The 21,944-nt window shown below is 37.3% G+C and overlaps 1 protein-coding gene across 1 annotated transcript in view; it reads right to left on the bottom strand.

Moving 5' to 3' along the window:
• The window catches only part of LOC135220917 (transcriptional regulator ATRX-like), a 507,237-nt gene that overhangs the window by 176,551 nt on the left and 308,742 nt on the right, over window positions 1-21,944 (bottom strand). The window contains 1 exon segment of the mRNA XM_064258551.1: window positions 2,293-2,517. Within this exon segment, the coding sequence (XP_064114621.1) occupies window positions 2,293-2,517 (225 nt within the window).

Below are 21,944 nucleotides of genomic sequence, written 5' to 3'. Positions count from 1 at the left end.
ATCACAAAAAAAAATCACTTAGTCATGAAAATTATATGAAAATACAGTAATTTGTGAATATTTCTCAGTGAAAAATACTCCAAATAGGCAAATTTTCTGTGAACAATAGGTATACCCATTCAGTTGAAAAATCCCCAAATAGACGAGTCTGTGAATCCAGGGGATTTACTGTACTATTTTATAGTATACACAAACTGTACACAGGCAGTCGCCAGTTACTGGTGGCATGACAATAACCAAAAATCGCTGATACCCTAAACCTGGCAATAATAGCGCTGATCCCCTACCACTTATCGTCATCACAAGTGCCATAAAAGCAGATCGCTGATAACCAGGACTACCTTTACATACAAGATGTACTCGGAGATATTTTGTACCTTTCAGAGAGTTAAACATTCTTTCTACCTTTAAGAGAAGTACACATTCTAAGAGTTTTGTACTTTTTGAAAAATTCCGATTATAGCCTACATAGGTAAGGGGGCCAACGGAGACGTGCGGCCCAATGGCAATGCCTTTTTTTTTAAAAATGATGACTTTGAAACCAAGAATCCTTGGAATTATGTTCTATGTAAAAAAATAAAATCCAGAGGATGTTCTATACACTGAATTTATGAAAATAATATCAGTGTCAGGATGGCCGAGCGGTCCAAGGAGCTACGTTCAATTCATCCTCCTCCAGTGATCTGCAGAAAGGGAGATGACGCATTCCCACATCACTGTTTTTCCCAGCTGTGATTGACCGAGTAGCCCCATGTCGGCCAGGGCGTATCAACTTTGTTAATCTGCAGCCTGGAAGCACTCAAAAAATGTCAACTACACCCCCTGTCCACACTGGAGTCCGAGTCGCTGGACAACAATGCATGCACATCCATACGGACGCCTTTCCAGCAGCTGTCTGCCGAGTCTTGGGATTTACAGACAACAGGCTCGGTTAAAGGAACAAGTATCCATGGGCAAACACCATTGACCTTCCTTGGACCTCTGGTTTGCCTCCTCCCAGGGTTAAGGGAGGTTGACAGGGACCTTTGTCTATGAGCATCAGCCCCTCCACTGACACTGCACTTGCACTTATTTCATCCACAAGGACCTAAACAGAAGCCCCAATTTGGACTACAGTATTCACTAAAAGACTGGATTAGCAATATCCGATTTTGGAGAAGAAACCTGGCTGTATAACCCTCAGCTTCAACTATAGCAGCCTCCTTCCTCTGCCTGCCTCTCTGCAATACCGGATACTAGTCAAACTGGAGTCAGACATAATTAATACAGTCACAATCAGTAAAAACAGTCTTATCAAAACAAGCAATGCTAATTGTAATTAGAATGCTACCAAACAGAAGGAAAAGTTCACCAAATATGGCAAAAGTCACAACATTTGGCGAAAATTCAAACGAGCTGCTCAAACAACTGATGATCAGTCACTGACCGGCAGAAACGAATTGCGCTCTTCAGCTGCATTGTAGCTATTCTTCTCCAAAAGTGGGCGGGCCAATTACCTACACCAAAACAAATTTAAGCTGCAGCAATAGAAACTAATAGCTATGTAATTACTTAGTTAGTTACTTATAACAACTTTTGTTATAGATGGTTAAAGTCAAATATTATTTCGTAATATTTTTTGTACTTTTACTTTTTAAAGGTTAAACTTTCACTCTATGTGCTTAATTTTTTCCTTCTTTGATATAGGTGAAATTTACACGAAAATAAAATTTCCGAGTCTCCACTAGGCCAGCAGTCTCTCCATGAGGCCATATGCATAATGTAGACGCACTGAATTTATTGCTTAATAACTCAAAGACAATTAATGATAATCCAATTCTGATTAAAACATAAAAAATATGGAAAATCAAAAGAGCTATAAGTGATGAAAGAAAAATAATCCAGGCAAAATGCTTTTCCATTGGGCCTCTTCCCCTAATATCATAAAAGATAACTAAAACCAACAACAATCCCTGAGTATATCTATGGACAAACGTACTGGGATGGGGAGATTTAGCAACTTCACCCATGTAATCTAATATGAGACTATTATTCCTCACATCACTGAGATAAAATGAGTATTGCCATTAGAGGTGCCATAATGTCATTTATGGCTCATTCATGTGATTTATGTTTCCACCATAATTGTTCAAATATCATGGTGCAAAATAAGGATTATTATCTGTGCAGCAGAAGTTATCATATGTAATTGTTGGATACCTGCTGTCCCTAAGGGGGTTATTAATACTAATAAAGACCAGAAAATGATAATGAAAAAAATACATATATTTTAAAAATAATTTAACAACTTACCAAAGCTCTTCTCACTGCCAACTCTAAAACTTTGGGATGGGTCCAGACTCTTGATAAAGCACCATAGTCCACAAATAATCCAGATCCCTGACGTTTAGGACCACCCTGAGCTAAGTTCTCCAAGTAGTACTGGTACAACTTAACTTGTATATCAGATAACTGTATTGATATGACATATTCAAATTTGGGAGGTAGGAATGGCTTCAATACTGTGTAGTCGAATCGCTGAAAAAAAAGTCTACATTAAAATGTATGAAAAAAATTATTTACTGTATTTCATCATATATAAAAAATTTCTAGCTTGTAAGCGCCATTCTTAAACCTTGCCATTCATGGAAGATACATATTGTCAGGAGTCAAAATACATACAGTGCAAAATACATAGGAATATGTTATCATTAATTTTATATAATTCTGTTACTAAACTATTTTTCTGTGCCCTTAATATAAAATTATGATTAACATTCATAGAAATACTATTAGCAACAATAATTGTAAAGACCTCAAGCTTATTTATAGTTTAAGGTGTTCTTGTTGCTATTAATGCATGTTCTACTCCCATTTGTAAAGTAAATCCTATTCACTGCTTAATTTAGGAAAGTTAGTTCATTTTAGCAAAGCACGTGTTTAGGTAAACAAAGCTTGCATTTGGTCGGTAAAAGCCAATGGCTAGAGCTAGGTTTTGTGCCCAAGTACTGCGCAATTTCAGTGTGGAGAAAGCACAATTTCGCCGAACTATGTGTTTATATGTTGCTAATTGTTAGGCTGTTCTTACATGCTACAAATTTAGATAGGGTGCACACTTGCAAAGTTAGCATTTATCTGCTATGGTTGAGCATTCAGACAAGCATTATTTCATATCAATGAAAACAAACTGTTTTATGGGGCTTTGGCCCAAGAAAAGTTTCCCAGTGTTACGGTGTCGAAATATCCTGGCTAAAGGTCGACACAGTGTTGAAATATCCTGGCCAAGGGTCGACACAATGTTACGGCCTCTGAGAGAGGTCCGCTTCAAATTCGATATGAAATAATAATAAAGAAAAATTTTCAACACCAACAGTTGAAACTGGGGATAGTACGAATATAGAAAGAAACACTAACACGACAAAGGTTTATTTACAAGCTTACTTACATAGGTAAATGCAGAATGGTATCTCCTATTTACATAAAAAGACAGAATCTTACACTGCATGAACTGGGGGAACAGTGAGGCAATTTAATTACTTGCTAGTCAATTTGGTAATTCAAAGCGTTGGCTTCTCCAAAAGTAAAGCGGGTGAAAGGCAGGAACTACCCAAAACCTCTAGCAGGACCTTTTCTTCTCTGGAGTCTGCTCGACGTCGAGATAACACAAGATAATTTGTCCACTCCTGAAGACGACTAGACCAATATCCAACCAACTCTCGAACAACTCTTCTGATCCTTCGTTGGTTCCTTTTTCTCGTATCTCACGGATGATCTCTGCTGCTGCTGATCTCTCACTGATAATCTGATCTGTGGCTCTTACTGAGGATATCTCTCTGTGACTAACTGGAGTCTCTCTTTTACGATCTCTCTCTCTCCTCACGATCTCTGCTTCGTCCGTCGTATTTATACGGCAATCTGGGGGCGGAGCCTACGGCGAGCGTCACAGGCTTGCAAGATTTCCAGAAGTTCTTAGATGAATCTAGACGAGGTATTGCATCAGAAATCGAGGCGTTTCTCATGTCACATTGGCGGGTTTTTGCGCTCCACAACACGCCCGACAATTCCAGAACAGCCGCGAGAAAAAGGCGCCTCCAACACAGGCGCGAAAGCCTCCTTACTGCCGAACTTCTCGAAAATGCGTTCTCCTTTCCTTTATCTTTCTTTGCTAGGAAGCAATTACCATCACACCCAGTGCTAGGAGTTAGATAATGTAAATTTATGCATGCTATTTATATTTTGCTTTTGGTTTTAGGGGGATAGGCATAAACCACTGGCTAAGGAACATTTATTGTAATATATAAGAACTGTTAGAATTCGAGAGAGAAAAATAGCAGAATTTTGCCAAGCCAAGTGTTTCATGTGCTACTACACTGTAAGGCTGTTCTTGCATGCTACAAATTTCGAAAGGATGCAAGCTTCCAAAGTTAGCATTTATTTGCTATGGTTGAGAGTTTGGACAAGCTTATTTCTTAATACACAATGCAAAATAGTTTCACAGAGCTTTGTCCTAAGGCAAATTTTCCCAGTGCTAAGAGTTAGGCAACTTACATTTATGCATGCTATTTATATTTTTCATTCAGTTTTAGTGAGACAGGCTTACATATACTACTAGCTGGGGAATGTATATTGTTGTATTATCCCTTAAACGCCGAAGCGGTATTTTAAAAATAGTCTCCCGTATGCCGGCGGCATTCGCGAGTGAGCGTCGAAGTGGAAAAAATGTTTTTTTTTCTTTTTTAAATCACAGCACGCTTAGTTTTCAAGATTAAGAGTTCATTTTTGGCTCCTTTTTTTGTCATTGCCTGAAATTTAGTATGCAACCATCAGAAATGAAAAATTATCATTATCTTATATAAATATTGGGATATATGACAGCACAAAAAAATTTCATATATAATTGTATACAAATCGCGCTGTGAGGAAAACGGTTAAAGCTAAAGAGTTAATTTTTTTCGTTGTATTGTACACTAAATTGGGATCATTTTGGTATATAACACATTGTAAAACAATCAAGGCAACACAGAGAAAATATTATCACAAAATGATGCATGAATTCGTAATGCACGGATATAAAAAAAAGCTGTTTTCAAAAATTCACCATAAATCAAAACATTGTGCTAGAGACTTCGAATTTCAGATTTTTTTAGGAAGAGTTACCGCGCGGACGTAAGGAAAAGGTTATTTTTTTTTCATAAATTCACTATAAATCAAAATATTGTGCTAGAGACTTCCAATTTGTTGCAAAACAAAGGTAAATGATTAAATACAGTATTACTAGAATGTAAGAGTTTTAGCTTACAATTGCGTTTTTCCACCATTTCGGTTGAGTCAAAGTTGACCAAAGGTTGATATTTTGGCACTTATTGTTATTTATATAAAAATATTTCAAAACTGATAAAAGCTACAACCATGGGTGTTTATTGTTGTATTCTGCATGAAATTGCGCACATTTCCATATTTACACTTTATGTAACGGCTAATTTAAAATGGTGCAAACATTACGACAATCGGATGAAAAAATTTATGATTTTTTCAGAAGAGTTACCGCGCCGAAGTGGATTTTTTTTTTTTTTTTTTTAAATCACAGCACGCTTAGTTTTCAAGATTAAGAGTTCATTTTTGGCTCCTTTTTTTGTCATTGCCTGAAGTTTAGTATGCAACCATCAGAAATGAAAAAAATTATCATTATCTTATATAAATATTGGGATATATGACAGCACAAAAAAAATTTCATATATAATTGTATACAAATCGCGCTGTGAGCAAAACGGTTAAAGCTAAAGAGTTAATTTTTTTCGTTGTATTGTACACTAAATTGCAATCATTTTGGTATATATATTGTAAAACAATCAAGGCAACACAGAGAAAATATTATCACAAAATGATGCATGAATTCGTAATGCACGGACGTAAAAAAAAGCCGTTTTCAAAAATTCACCATAAATCGAAACATTGTGCTAGAGACTTTGAATTTGTTTCAAAATGAAGGTAATTGATAGAATATTACTAGACTGTAAATGTTGTAGCTTACAATTGCAGTTTTCGACCATTTAGGTCCAGTTAAAGTTGACCAAAGGACAATTTTTTCTATTTATCGTTATTTATATGAAAATATTTCAAAACTGATAAAAGCTACAACCATAAGTTGTTTTTGGTTGTATTCTACATGTAATTGCGCACATTCTCATCTATAAAACTTTATGTAATGGCTAATTTAAAATAGTGCAAACATTACGACAATCGGACAAAAAAATTTATGATTTTTTCGGAAGTTACCGTGCGGACGTAAGGAAAATTATTTTTATTCATAAATTCACCATAAATCGCAATATTGTGCTAGAGACTTCCAATGTGTTGCAAAATAAAGGTAAAGGATTAAATATTACTAGAATGTAAGAGTTTTAGCTTACAATTGCGTTTTTCAACCATTTCGGGCGAGTCAAATTTGACCGAAGGTTGAAATTTTGGCACTTATCGTTATTTATATGAAAATATTTCAAAACTGATAAAAGCTACAACCATGGGTTGTTTTTACTTGTATTCTACATGAAATTGCACACATTTTCATACATAAAACTTTATGTAACGGCTAATTTAAAATGGTGCAAACATTACGATAATCGGACAAAAAAATTTCAGATTTTTTTTTGGAAGAGTTACCACGCGGACGTAAGGAAAAGTTTTTTTTTTTCCCCGTAAATTCACTATAAATCAAAATATTGTGCTAGAGACTTTCAATTTGTTGCAAAATAAAGGTAAATGATTGAATATTACTAGAATGTAAGAGTTTTAGCTTACAATTGCATTTTTCCACCATTTCGGTCGAGGTTCAAAGTTGGACACGAAGGTGGAATAATTTGGCACTTATCGTTATTTATATAAAAATATTTCAAAACTGATAAAAGCTACAACCATGGGTTGTTTATTGTTGTATTCTACATGAAATTGCGCACATTTCCATATTTACACTTTATGTAACGGCTAATTTAAAATGGTGCAAACATTACGACAATCGGATGAAAAAATTTATGATTTTTTCGAAGAGTTACTGCGCGGTCGTAAGGAATTTTTTTTTTTTTTTTTTTTTCAAATTCACCATAAATCGAAATATTGTGCTAGAGGCTTCCAATTTGTTGCAAAATCGAGGTAAATGATTAAATATTGCTAGAATATAAGAGTTTTAGCTTACAATTGCGTTTTTCGACCATTTCCATAGAGTCAAAGTTGACCGAAGGTTGAAATTTTGGCACTTATCGTTATTTATTTAAAAATATTTCAAAACTGATAAAAGCTACAACCATGAGTTGTGTTTTGTTGTATTCTACACAAAATTGCACACATTTTCATTTATAATACTCCATGTAACGGCTAATATAAAATGGTGCAAAAATTATGTCAAAGTGACGAAATAATTTCTGAGATGTGTCGCTGATACTTTTTAGTGCGAGAAGAGAGATAGTATTCGCGCTTGCGCGCCTAGGTAACGATTGTAAACAAAACAACGCCTTGATCCGTGAGCTCCCAGCATCCCCCAAGGCCCGTGATTCAAAAGTTTTTGCCTAGTAGGCCTATAACTACTTTTCCACGAATTTTTAAAAAAACTTTTTTATATCGACGTACCATACATCCAATCGGCACCCAACAGACAATTTATATAGATGTTTAATATGTGCAATCGGCATTAAAGGGTTAAATTAGAATTGTTAGAGAGAGAGAGAGAGAGAGAGAGAGAGAGAGAGAGAGAGAGAGAGAGAGAGAGAGAATTTCTATTTTCTTAAATTTTATCTAGGGTGTTAGCTATTGCTTTTAAACCCACTAGATTATTTAGCCCCATCAGAGGGACAGGCATTATACTGATTTCACATCTCACTAAGAAGTCCTATATGTATAGAATTACATATTGTCAGATTAATTGCTTAGCCTACCCCTTCTGTTGCTAACATGCCACTTTAAAGTTCAAGCAACAAATTTTCTAGGCTCCTACGTCCTACATATAAATTTCAAATCTTGCATTCTGCAAAACCATTAACTCCCTCATACTTACATGATAGTACTCCATTCTTGTGTCCTTACACACCTATTTGTATCTAAAATTTGCATCTATTAGCAGGTTTTATTTTTGTGTTACTAACACAGCACACCATTGTGGTGCTTATTGTTGCACTGAAAGTGTATTTGATTATTCTTATTCTGTTCTTATTGAATAACATGCCTCTGCTCTAGGGTTACCATTGCATCCATGGTAAAGTTAAGCCTTACTGTTCTTCGTATCAGTTAACTGTTCTTTGTGCCTCAACTCAGTGAGTTCTCCTATACACAGCCTGCACCGCATGCCATTTTGCACCTGCAAGCTAAATTCCGTAGAGTGCCACATTTTTAGCCTAGGAACTCTCCCACACCCGCATGCTAATCCTGTAGTGCGTCACATCTCCGGTCTTTGGAGTCCATAACCAATCTGCTCTGCCTGAGCGATCTGCACCAGCATGCCAATCCCATGGAGTGCCACAAAGTATACTTAATTCTTTGAAACCATCTTGCACAACAGTGCTAGTGTTACCCTTATCACAGGGACATTTCCATTCCAGTGTAACCTATCAATGTAAACTGATACACTCTAACCAGTTCAGAGTGCTATTTAATTTTTCCATGCTACTGACTGTGTGGCCGCCCTAAAATTTTATGCATTTTTGGGGGATGATGAGACCTGGTCTATGAATTAGCAGCATGTCAACTGAGGATTATAAAACCTTCATTGCCATAGGGAAAGGTATGGCCCCAAAGGGGACAGAAATGACCCAATGGGTCCAAGAGTAGGTCACTGCCGCCAGGAAGGGGAGAGCAGAGGGAGGAAAGGGAGCGTCAAATGAGAAAAGAAAAGGAAGAAAAGCATCAAGAGAGAAATGAGCAGTGACAACATGAACTAACCTTTGAGAGGGAGAGAAGGGAGCAAGAAGAAACATGAAGACAGCAAGAACTTGCCTTGGCCCAAGAGAAGGAAAAGGAGCAGCAATCTGAAGTAGCCTTGAAGGAGAAGGAACTTGAGCTCGAGAAATTAAAGCAGGAAGCCATGGCACCGGCACAACACAGAGCCGAACATCCATTGCTGGCATTCACTCCTCCCATTATATCAAACATAAGCCACCTCATGCCCGTCTGGAATGAAGCAGAGCCAGAGGCATAGCCGGACCAGTTAGATATCCAGTCTCGGAGTATAACCTGATTAACACAGAGAAGGCCATGATCCAAGCAAAACACATGGCCAGAAAGGAACAGGACATCCTAAAGTCCCTGGAAAATGATGATAAGGGATACCTTGAGGCAGTCAGGAAGGCTGTAGCCATGGCATATGAGATCACGCCTGAGCGTTGGAGACATAAATAGCTAGGTCTTCCCAAAGAGGTTGGCCAAATTTGGTCTTCCCAAAGAGGTTGGCCAAATTTGGTCTGACTAGCACTACAAAAGTCTTACACCTTGTGGTGGTGGACCAACACCTTGGAATCCAAGGAGTTTGAGGACATAATAAATTGGCTTCAACTTGACGACTTCCTCCATTATGGCATCCAAACCCTTGGCTCTATACATTAACGAGAAACAGCAAAGATTATTCATCGATTCTTGCCGCCTGGCTGATGATTAAGAGACATACCATCCATCCTCCAGCACCTCCAATAGGTGTTTAATCCCTCCTGACCCCAATGCATGTCTGTTCTGACTGAAGAATGGGTACCTCTCAAATCCACTTGTACTGCAGGAATACACAGAACTTATGCAAGGTTAGGTTCCAGACTCCCTCACGCAAGGTGAATTTTCACAGTTTGGCATAGTCTCTAAAATTACTGAATAAATGCTTTTTTTAGAGTTTGGACACTAAATATGACCTTAATCATGCTCCTCAGTATTAAGCTAACTTTAAAAAAAAATTAGTTACTGTAATTACATTTTAAACTTAGCTTCATACATTACCCGTAAAAAAAGAAATACATGGTTGGTAAAAATGTTGGAGTGTGAAAATTACAATATATCATTTCTCTCTTCCTTCCTTCTTTTCAACCGATCTATTTTTAGAAGTGTTCTCAACCTCATTTTTAAGAACTAAATTATTCTGTCTCTTTCTCTTTGTTCTGAAATTCCTTGTCATTTGCAAACAGTGCCTTTTATTTGGACTGATACAACTCTTAGTTATATGTCTATGTTTTAGAAAAGTGATTGACAGTTCTAGGGTAAAATTAGATAAATTTAAAATTATCTATGCACTAACAACTAACGAGTCCTTCAACCTGCTAATTGTAACACTCCCCCATCCTGTCACATTAAATTGACATATTTGACAGCTCTGGCCTGCTTCTCTTCAAGGAGTTAAACAAAAGATGAAGGAACGATATCTTTTTTATTTGAAATATGTATCACAAACGAAATATTCTTATTATATTATTATTATTTTGTTGAAAATAATGGCAGTTTTCAATGAGTTTCATCTTATATAGGGTCTTTTCAATTCTTCTGATATTTCATTTTTATAATTCAGCTAGGTTGTTGATTAGAATGCCAATATTCATGTCTTAATTATGATGTTTGTAAAAAATATTTTTGATAAAATATTTTACAATATATTTTGCTTATATCAACCAAATATAGGCAAAATATATAAAATAACTTTGACAAATATCCTAATAAAGACAAATATGAATATTGGAATTCTACTCAACAACCTAGCTGAGTCAGAAAAATGAATTACTATCAGAAGAATTGAAAAGACCCCGTATAAGATTAATTCATTGAAAACACTCATTATTTTCAACAAAAAAAGTATGAAAGAAGGTGTTCCCTGCATATACCATTATTATTATTATTATTATTATTATTATTATCATTATCATTACTTACTCTTAATAATCTTATATTAATAATCATACATGTACCATAAAAATTCTCTCATCTCAGAGAGAGAGAGAGAGAGAGAGAGAGAGAGAGAGAGAGAGAGAGAGAGAGAGAGAGAGAGAGAATTATTACTTTTATTATTTAATTTACACAAAAACTCAAAAACTTATAAATTACATAAAAAATAAAACACTTTTGCAACGATTCTCGAGGATTTGCAAATGTTCATGTGTCAGTGAAAAACTTGTATGTATGGTGCTTTTACGTTGCATGGAACCAGTGGTTATTCAGCAACGGGACCAACAGCTTTACGTGACTTCCGAACCACGTCGAGAGTGAACTTCTATCACCAGAAATACACATCTCTCACTCCTCAATGGAATGGCCGAGAATCGAACCCGCGACCACCGAGGTGGGACGCTAATACCATACCAACCACGCCGCTGAGGCGCTAGTGAAAAACTTGTGTATGGTAATTATTTAAGTTCCAGTAAAAATTTTGTCTCTGAATTCGCACAAGTTCGGAGTATTACTGTACATAGTACTTGTTGAAAGAACACAAGGCATTTGGAATCCTAGTTTAAAGCTAAAAGGGGATCCATATCAAAGCCTCCTCCTAATCAGAACTCCCAGCTTTCCAAGACTGTAGCCACTCCTCATAGTGATTATAGCAAGGTTTATTGTCACACTGTAAACAGTACGGGATTTTCTGGAATTTCAAGGATTGTCCTGGGAATCTGCCATTAACCCAGCTCTAGCTAATTCATTCTTGCTGCCATTAACCAAGCTCTGGCTCATTCATTCTTGCTGCCATTAAACCAGCTCTGGCTCATTCATTCTTGCTAAGACCCCCAGCTTAAGGGTTTATTTTTGTTGCAATTCCATGAGGTTGTTATTACATTCAACAGGTCTGCATTTAGACACACTGGTGCTCAAATCTCCTGTAACTATGTAGGTACAGTCATACCCCTACATACGAAAGTCCCTACGTACGAAAAATCCAGGTTATGAAGGCAAAGACAAAGAGTTTTTTGCTTCTGTGTAAGAAAATAATTCAGGTTGCGAAAGGGTGTATGCACTGTAAAATCCGAGATTCACCCGGGCCACCAAGAACAATTTTAAAACTCCCACGCTGCCAACTCAGTAGACTCGCCACCATCCTCCCGCTCTCCCATTGGTTCCTAATGCTAGTCACTGCTGTAAGATCCTGCTCTCCTATTGGTCAGCATCTGTCCCATCAAGCCTCTATGTAAAGGCGTTCCTTGACCATTTTTTGCGGGAGAGTTATCATAAACACCTGGAATTCGTTTGTTCACATAAATTTCATGTTAATGTAAATTCATGTTAGTGATTTCGCTTTCATTGTACTGTAAATTACTTTATTGCGTTGTGTGTGAACTTATTATTACGTTATTAGCCATGGGTCCTAAGAATGCTGCTGAAGTTCACGGAAAGAGGATGCTTTCTATGGAGACGAAGATGGAGATAATCAAGAAGTGTTAATGTTATCTGCCATTTGTTAATGTGTTTTGTAAAGTTAAGTGTTAATGTTTTCTGCCATTTTTTAATGTGTTTTGTAAAGTTAAGTGTTCATGTTTTCTGCCATTTGTCCTCCTCCGTCGCCACTTTTGGACATCGCCTCATTCAAAAGGTAAGGTTCCACATTTTACTACATACGTATGTACATGTACGTACAATATTTCTTGTACCCTGTACACTAATACACTTTATTTACTGGTACAGTCACGGTTAGGTTCAGTATTGAATGGTCCAAATTGTTGTATTTCATTGTTTATGGGTCAATTTAGTTTTATTATAAAATTTACTGTGGTGTTTTTATGGGGCTTGGAACGAATCAGGCAATTTACATGTAAAAGGTAGTTCTAGATATGAAAAAATCAGGTTACGAAGGCTGCTTCGGAACGGATTAATTTCATAACCTGAGGCACTACTTTTGTAATAATTGGAGGCTGACATTCCCAATGGTCCGATTGAGGGTCATGAGGTCCCCCCAAAAGTAGGATTTGTACGTTGGGAGTAGCCACTATGATTCCTGGAGACTGACCTCCTAGAACAGGATCTCTCTCCTGCGACCCCTCCTGGCATTCCATAGGTCCTGCCCTATCTGAGTCTTTGGTCTCTGGCAGGCACTGATAATCATTCTAGCCCTGCTGTTGAGCCATGGCCAGTGTAGTGCTGTGCCCCATCTGGACGTAGAGCTCACACCATAGCCAGAGCCTGGTTCTTTGCAAAATGTACCAACATAGACATAAGGCACCCTTGGCCCCAGGCAGCTCACACTGCCTCCCAATCCTGGGGCCTCCCTCTTGTCTACTGATCTGGCACTGCTACCAGTGTACAGCAGAGAGAGAGCCTGAGCTTTAGTAGGATCTTTTCTGGATTCCCCGTTCACAGGGGAGGCTCGTCCTCTGGCACGGCCTAGCAACTTGTGCCCGAGTCGACCCTTGTAACCTGCCAGCCTCCCACTCCTATACCCACCTCTTCCCCTTCACCACCTTCCCCAAAAGATAACTCTGGTGAACAACCATCCCCTGGAAGCTCTATTTAAGCTGGGCACCGATGTGGAGGCCAAGCTGCAAAAACTAGCATGACCTAGTTGGAACACCACTGCCCAGGTTGACAAAGCAGCCAAAGCAGTCGCCAACTCAGTGACTGTATAACCACTGGCCGTAACACCCCCAGTCAATACAGGTCTAGGTCCCAAGGGTAGTTGTATTGCATGTACAAACCTGGTCTAAGGTATTCTCAGCCTCCTCTGGAGCTGCATGCCCAGGTCCCAGCTAGGAAATCTCAGCCTAAAGGGCAGAAGAAATCAAGAAGAAAGAGGAGTTAGGGGTGTAGTAGGCCCAGGTAGTTAACAGAGCCACAAAGGTCTCATGGCACTCGTGTACTATAAGTATAGGGTGTAGTAGGCCCAGGTAGTTAACAGAGCCATGAAGCTCTCAAGGCACTCAGTGTCCTATAACAGTGCCTTACTTTAAAGGAGCGATCCTGGCACCTTGCCCAGAGAGGGATGCCTAGGCTGTCCTCCTCACCTGTAGCCTTGAAATGGCTTGTATCCAAGAATCACTTTTATTTTTGTACTTACCTAAGTCTGCTCTCTAGCACACAGCTGAGGACATGTCCTAGCTCCATGTGTATTTTGTTGCATTCCAGCATGCCCATGTTTGAGGTAGTTTATTTGCCTACTTGTGAAAGATTCCATTGTTATATGCAGAAGTATCAGATTTAACCTAATTTTCATTATCATTACTAAATTTTGGGAAGCAGCTTAACATTCCCACTTATTCACGTTTACTTCTCTTAAGGATAAATCAATTGCACATGAGCTAATTCTTCACTTTGATAGTGCTGCATTAGCTTGAGTTTGTGTGGAATTCAGTTAGATCAAATTGGTGATTCTGTGTGGAATTAACTTAATATTCAGGTTTTAAAATTTATCCCACAGACAGTACTTCACTTCAATGCAGGCACATTCTCCTTAACATTTAATCTTTTTTATTTTATGTAATTAAGTTATAATATTTTTTACCAGCCATCAAAGTCACACAGATTAAGCCTGTTCTAACAGAATTTCTGTCCTATTTAGGACAGAATCTCAGGTTAAATGGGGGGGGGTTATCTTACAGGGGGTCAGCCTAGCAACCGAATTCATGCAAGATGGCTGACCAGTGCAATGGCATCCACTCCAGCATTCCTTTCTCTTAATAACCCCTCCTTTTACCCATTCTCTATACTGCCGATATCTTTGGGCTTTTAGGTCTACTCTATTCATGGTTACAATTAGCAGATTTCTCTATGAAACATATGTACACATTATTGACAGAAAATTTGCCTAATTGAGTATTTTTCACCAAGAAATATTCACAAATTATTGTATTTTCATATCATTTTCATGACTAAATGCACTTTTTGTAATAAACTATTAAAAAACTCAGTTACAGTGGACCCCCCCGTCTTCGTTTTCTCCGGATTCGCGGACTCACACACTTGCGGATTTCTCTTGGGAACATTTCCCTGTATTATTCGCGGACAATTCGCCCATTCACGGTATTTTTCTGAGAAATATCCAGAAATTCCTGTTTTTTTTTTTTAAATCAATTTCATCATAAAATGCACTTTTTGTGATAAAACTAATAAAACCAAGTATAAAAGTTTTTAGTGGGTTTTCTTGAGTTTTAACTAACAAAATAGGATGTTTTCAGCATTATTATAGGGGTTCCAACTATTCGCGGATTCTAACTATTCACGAAGTGTGTGTGTGTGTGTGCGTGTGTCTGGTACACATTCCCCGCGAATACGGGGGGACCACTGTATAAAGCCTTTGTAGAGGGTTTTTTGGTATTTGAACTATAAAATTAGACAGTTCTAAGAGTTTTTAGAGGGGTTTTAAGAATTTGCATATTTTAGCTATTCACGAGGGGGTTGTGGTACACATCCCCTGCAAATACTGGAGGTTGACATTGTAAGTTGCCCTCAAATGACCCCAGCCCAGTCCAGAGAAGCATGGCCAAGGAGACAGGTTATTCTGCTACTAAGAGCCGTTTCAAGCAGAAGTATATTACCACTACCTCACACAGCCTACCATTTGCCTCATGCCAAGTGACAGCAATTTTGGGACCCCAACTCATAAAGGAGTGGTTTTTGGATACCCACAGTGTCTAAAATGTGCATGAGAATTCAGTGCCCATTTTCCTTCTACTATATCCTATTATCCTTACTTGTCAAGAAACATTCCCACATTCCCTCATGGTCTCCCAGTTGTATCCCTCTCTTTCCCATTGTCATTTTATGTCCCACCTTGGACACCATACCTCTCTTCTACAGCACAGCCTCCCACCCTTTTGCATGCTTAGGTAATTTCCTGATTCGGAAGTGATACCAAGGTGTCTTTTGACTGGCTGTGCCATGATATCGCAGTGAGTTAGGACAGACTGATGATATTTAGTTAGGGTTTTAATGCATGCTATTCCTTTAGTTAATTCACAACAGGGAAATTAAAATAAGAGAAAGAGACAGATTGCACAAATCAATGAACCCACACCCAAAACCAACAGAAGCAAGTAGGCATAAAGAACTCTGTAGATTGGTGGACAAATTAGTATGAAATGCAAAGATAAACAAGGAAAAGAGAGTTGCACCAGTTTGTAAAGAAAACCCCCAAAAAATTCTTTGCGCAGGTTAATAGTAGGAATCCAATAACAAAAATAGCATAGGCCCCCTAAAGGACGGTAGAGGTAACCTGGTGAACTCAGACTTGGAAAAAGCAGTTATTGAATAAGTTTTTTACTAGTGTATTCACAATTGAAGACACTACATCAGTACCAAAACCTGCTATTAAATAAAAAGGGGCACAACCTCTGGACAAAATAATATTCACAGAAGAATACATTAAAAACAAAATAGACAAACTTAACAAGTTCAAATCTCCTGGCCCGGATGGGATTAAAAAGAAATTACAGAGCTAAAAGAGGAGATAGTTCCACACCTATATAAACTCTACAGGAAAATTGCTGAACAAAGAAAAGCACCAAAAAAATGGAAACTAGGAAATGTGCCCCCGGTTTACAAAAAAAGGTCCAAGAGAAGAGCAAGGAAATTATACACCAATCTGCCTAACGTCGGTCGTTTGCAAGATTTTTTAGTCCTTAATTGCAGATCAAATTGTCGATCACATAGATAGAAGCAAATTATTGTTAAACAGCCAACACGGTTTCAGACAAAACAGAAACTGCCTATCAAACAAATCTCTTGTAGTTTTGTTATAACATGCTAGGCATTTACGGCAGTAGTAGAGCAATAGATATACTCTACTTAGATTTCCAAAAGGCCTTTGACAAAGTCCCACCCAAGAAACTGATGACAAAAGTAAGAGCTTTAGGAATTGTGTGAGATACAGCAGACTGTGTTGAAGACTGGCTAACTTATAGAAGACAGAGTAGTAATAAATGGTGAAAAATCAGAATGGGCAGATGTAACAAGCGGAATTCCCCAGGGTTCTGTCCTTTCCCCTCTCGTTTTTTATTTACATTAATGACACTGATGTAGGTTTTACTAGCAGACCCTCATGCCAGCTACATGCTGCTTGAGAATGATATAAATAGTGTAAAACAAAAGGAGGACCTTGGAGTCATTATTACCAAGGACTTAAAATCCACAAAACAGTGCAAAAAAGCAGAAAAGAAGGCACAGAAACTAGTGGAATACATAAAGAGGCAGTTCAAATACAGAAACAAGGAAACTGTGCAGCAGCTCTCCACATCAACAGTTTGAACTATTGACCCCATCTTGAATATGCAGTAAAGTTTTGGTCACTAACAATAAGAAAAGACATAAATAGGAGGAGTACATGCAAGAGCCACAAAGTTAATTCCATCCATCAGACATATAGGTTACCGAAGACGACTAGAGAGCCTGAACATGAAAGCTTAGAAACACTACGACTGCAGGGACAACTAATAGAAACATTTAAAATACTGAAAGGCATAACAAAAGTAGACAGTAACCTATTTACATTAAACAAAAACCAGACAAGAAATAATGGATGGAAACTAGAATTGAAGAGATACAACACATCCCACTGTGGAAACTTCTTTACATACAGGATATGTGACACGTGGAATAAACTGCCACCAGAAGTTGTAAACAGCAACAGTGTGGAAGAGTTTAAAAGAAAGCTAAACAAAATCATTAGGAATGATTTTGTGAATGCCCAGTAAAACCTGCTCCTACAGATAAGTGAGCACACGATGTCTCCTCGGACGGACTAACAAGTCTTTGAGACATCCTAATCCTTGTAACTCACTCTCTCTCTCTACGCTTCTAAAACATAGTACAGGCAGTCCCCGGTTATCAGCAATCAGGTTTTATTGCGCTTAACCCTCTTATGCCGAAGCGGTATAATCATAATTTTTTCAAAAAATCACAGCGCGCTTAGTTTTCAAGATTAAGAGTTCATTTTTGGCTCCTTTTTTTTGTCATTGCCTGAAGTTTAGTATGCAACATTCAGAAATGAAAAAAAATATTATCATCATATATAAATAATGGGATATATGATAGCACAAAAAAAAAATTTCATATATAATTGTATTCAAATCGCACCGTGTGGAAAACGGTTAAAAGCTAACAGTTATTTTTTTTCGTTGTATTGTACAGTAAATTGCAATCACTTTGATATATAACACATTGTAAAACGATCAAAGCAACACAGAAAAAATATTATCACAAAATGATGCATGAATCCGTAATGCAAGGATGTAAAATTTTTTTTTTTTTTTCAAAAATTCACCGTAAATCTAAATATTGTTCTAGAGACTTCCAATTAGTTTCAAAATGAAGACAAATGATTGAATATTACGATACTTTAAAGAGTTTTAGCTTAGAATTGCAGTTTTCGACCATTTCAGACGAGTTAAAGTTGACCGAATGTCGAAATTTTTATATATATTTTTATTTATATGCAAATATTTTGAAAATGAGAAAAGCTACAACCTTCATATATATGTATTCTGCATGAAATTGCGCACATTTTCATATATGAAACTCTATAAAACGCCTAATATGAAAAGGAGCAAATAGGAGAATGCAACGTACGCATTTCGGAGATTTGCGGCCACGAATCGGCGCACGGAGGGAAAAAAAAAAAAAAAAAAGTTTTTTTTTTTTTAATTCACCATAACACTAAATATGGTTCTAGAGACTTCCAATTTGTTTTAAAGTGAAGATAAATGACTGAATATTACTAGACTGTAAAAGTTTTAGCTTACAATTGCGTTTTTCGACCATTTCGGTTGAGTCAAATTTGATCGAACATAGTTTTTTCCTATTTATCGTGGTTTATATGCAAATATTTCGAAAATGAGAGAAAAGCTACAACCTTCAAATATTTTTTTTTGTATTCTGCATGAAATTGCACACATTTTCATATATGAAACTCTATAAAAGGCCTAATATGAGAAGGAGCAAATATTAAGAGAATGCGACGTACGCATTTCGGAGATTTGCGGCCGAGAATCGGCGCGCGGAGAGAAAAGTTTTTTTTTTTTTTTTTCAAAAATTCACCATAAATCTAAATATTGTTCTAGAGACTTCCAATTTGTTTTAAAGTGAAGATAAATGACTGAATATTACTAGACTGTAAGAGTTTTAGCTTACAAATGCATTTTTCTACCATTTCAGTTGAGTCAAATTTGACCGAACTAGTTTTTTTCCTATTTATCGTGATTTATGTGCAAATATTTTGAAAATAAGAAAAGCTACAACCTTCAAATATTTTTTTGTATTCTGCATGAAGTTGCGCACATTTTCATATATGAAACTCTATAAAACGCCTAATATGAAAAGGAGCAAATATTAGGAGAATGCGACGTACGCATTTTGGAGATTTGCGGCCGAGAATTGGCGCGCGGAGGGAAGAAAAGTTTTTTTTTTTTTTCAAAAATTCACCATAAATCTAAATATTGTTCTAGAGACTTCCAATTTGTTTTAGAGTGAAGATAAATGTTTGAATATTACTAGACTGTTATGTAATTTGCTTACCCAAAAATACCTATATAAAAAAATTTATATATATATATATATATATATATATATATATATATATATATATATATATCTATATATATATATATATATATATATATTAATTATATATATATATATATCAATATATAATTTAATATATATATAATATTATATTATATAAATATATATATATACACACACAGTAGTACCTCGAGATACGAAATTAATCCGTTCCGAGGTGCCTTTTGTATCATAAGGTTTTCGTGTCTTGGACCACATTTTACATGTAAAATGACTAATCCGTTCCAAGCCCTCCAAAAACACCCCAGTAAATTTCATAATAAAGGTAAATTGACCTATAAACAATGAAATACTTCAACAATTTGGACCATTCAATACGTAACTTAATAATAAAAATGCAAAACCTGTAAATAAAGTGTATATTAGTGTACAAGAAATATTATTACTGTAACGTAAAATGTGGAAGTTACCTTTCGAGTGAGGCTATCTCCGAGAGTGGCGGCAGAGGAGGAGGACAAACGGCAGATACGTACACTTAACTTTACGAAACACATAAAAAAATGTCAGAGAAAAACAAACTAAACTTTACAAAACACATTAACAAAACTGTAACACTTAACTTTACAAAAAAACTTAAAATGATATTGTTATAATACAATAAAGTTTCATACATACTTACCTGGCAGATATATACATAGCTAAGACTCCGTCGTCCCCGACAGAAATTCAAATTTCGCGCCACTCGCTACCGGTAGGTCAGGTGATCTACCTGCCTGCCCTGGGCGGCAGGACTAGGAACCATTCCCGTTTTCTATCATATTTTCTCTCTTCCACCTGTCTCCTGCGGGGAGGCTGGGTGGGCCATAATCGTATATATCTGCCAGGTAAGTATGTATGAAACTTTATTGGTATTATAACAATATCATTTTCATACAATGAACTTACCTGACAGATATATACATAGCTGATTGGCACCCTTTGGTGGAGGGTCAGAGACAGCTAATATGGAATAGACAGGTAAACAACATATGTTGTAGGTATAAAAGAAAAAACCTTGGTTCCTACCTGATAGGTGGTAGACTTCGTGGCTGTTAGCCCGGTAGTCTGCATCCACCTCAAAGACTTTAGCGAGATATTAGATCTATGGCTAGAGTTCTTGTGGGTCTGTCGATGCGGGGTAGAAGAAACCAGCTTACTCGGCAGAGCCTAAAAGGACTTTGTCAATGGGTACTGGACCACTTCTATGACAACACACCTTGTGAAGGAGCATAACCAATCCCGACCACCTGATCCTAACCACCATGTTAGTATATAGAATTGCTCTGAGTTATCCCCGAACTCATAACAAACAACCCATAACTCGAAACGAAAAACTTATTTATACAAAAATTCTCAAAAAAAAAATTGAAATACTCCCCTAAAAGATATCACAAGAGTTCCTTACTGAACAACAGAGACTGGCCGCCAGTGCAGCACCAAGCCCTCTTTGTCAGCAGGAATCTAGAACATATCTAGTAGAAGGTATGTACAAATTTAAGGATTGGTGTTTGCTCCCGTACCCAGTATGTATCCGCGATACAAATGGTCCCAGAGAAAAACATTTCTCGTAGGTCACGCGAACGTCTTTAAGATAGTGAGTGCAAAAACTGAATTGCACCTCCAATATGTCGTGTCAATGATTTTCTTTTCAATGACATATTCTTCTGAAAAGAGAGAGACGTCGCCACTGCTCTAACTTCATGGGCTTTTACGCTTTAAAAGCGGAAAAGAGTCGTCAGGACAGAACTTGTGAGCATCCGTAATGACGCTCCTAATGAAGAAAGCTAATGCGTTCTTAGACATGATTCTTGTAGGGTCCTTAATCGAAACGACAAAGACTTTGTCTAGAGCCTCCCATTTGTTTCTTTCTTTGTAAGAAGAACTTCAAGGCTCTTACCGGGCAAAGAGACCTCTCTGTTTCTCTCCCTACTAGACTCGATAAGCCTTTGATCTCGAATCTCTTGGGCCAGGGATTCGATGGATTTTCATTCTTCGCTAGAAACAGAGTTCTAAACGAGCAAAAGGCCGAGTCTTTGTAAAGCCGACTTCATCTTCTAGGGCATGAAGTTCGCCAACTCTTTTGGCTGTCGCCAAAGATAGGAGAAACAAGCATTTTCTTGTTATATCCCTGAACGAAGCTACGTGGGGAGGCTCAAATCTGTCAGACGAAAGGAACTTGAGAACTACGTCCAGGTTCCAGCTGGGTGGAGTTAGTTCCTTCGATTTTGTCGTTTCAAACGATCTAATCAAGTCGTGCAGATCTTTATTGTCAGCAATGTCTAGGCCCTCTGTTTCTAAATACTGCCGACAGCATGCTCCTGTATCCTTTGATTGTCGATACAGACAAATGAGAGACCTCTCTCAAGAACAATAGGAAATCGGCGATTTCGGTTATAGAGGTACTGGAGGAGGGACAACTTCTTAGACTTACACCACCTTCTGAATACCTCCCACTTCGACTGATAGACTCGTCTAGTGGAAGC

Source organism: Macrobrachium nipponense, chromosome 2 (genome assembly GCF_015104395.2).
Source record: "Macrobrachium nipponense isolate FS-2020 chromosome 2, ASM1510439v2, whole genome shotgun sequence".
Taxonomy (NCBI): Eukaryota; Metazoa; Arthropoda; class Malacostraca; order Decapoda; family Palaemonidae; genus Macrobrachium; species Macrobrachium nipponense.
Note: the sequence above shows the minus strand (reverse complement) of the source record. Positions and strands in the feature narration are given on the sequence as shown.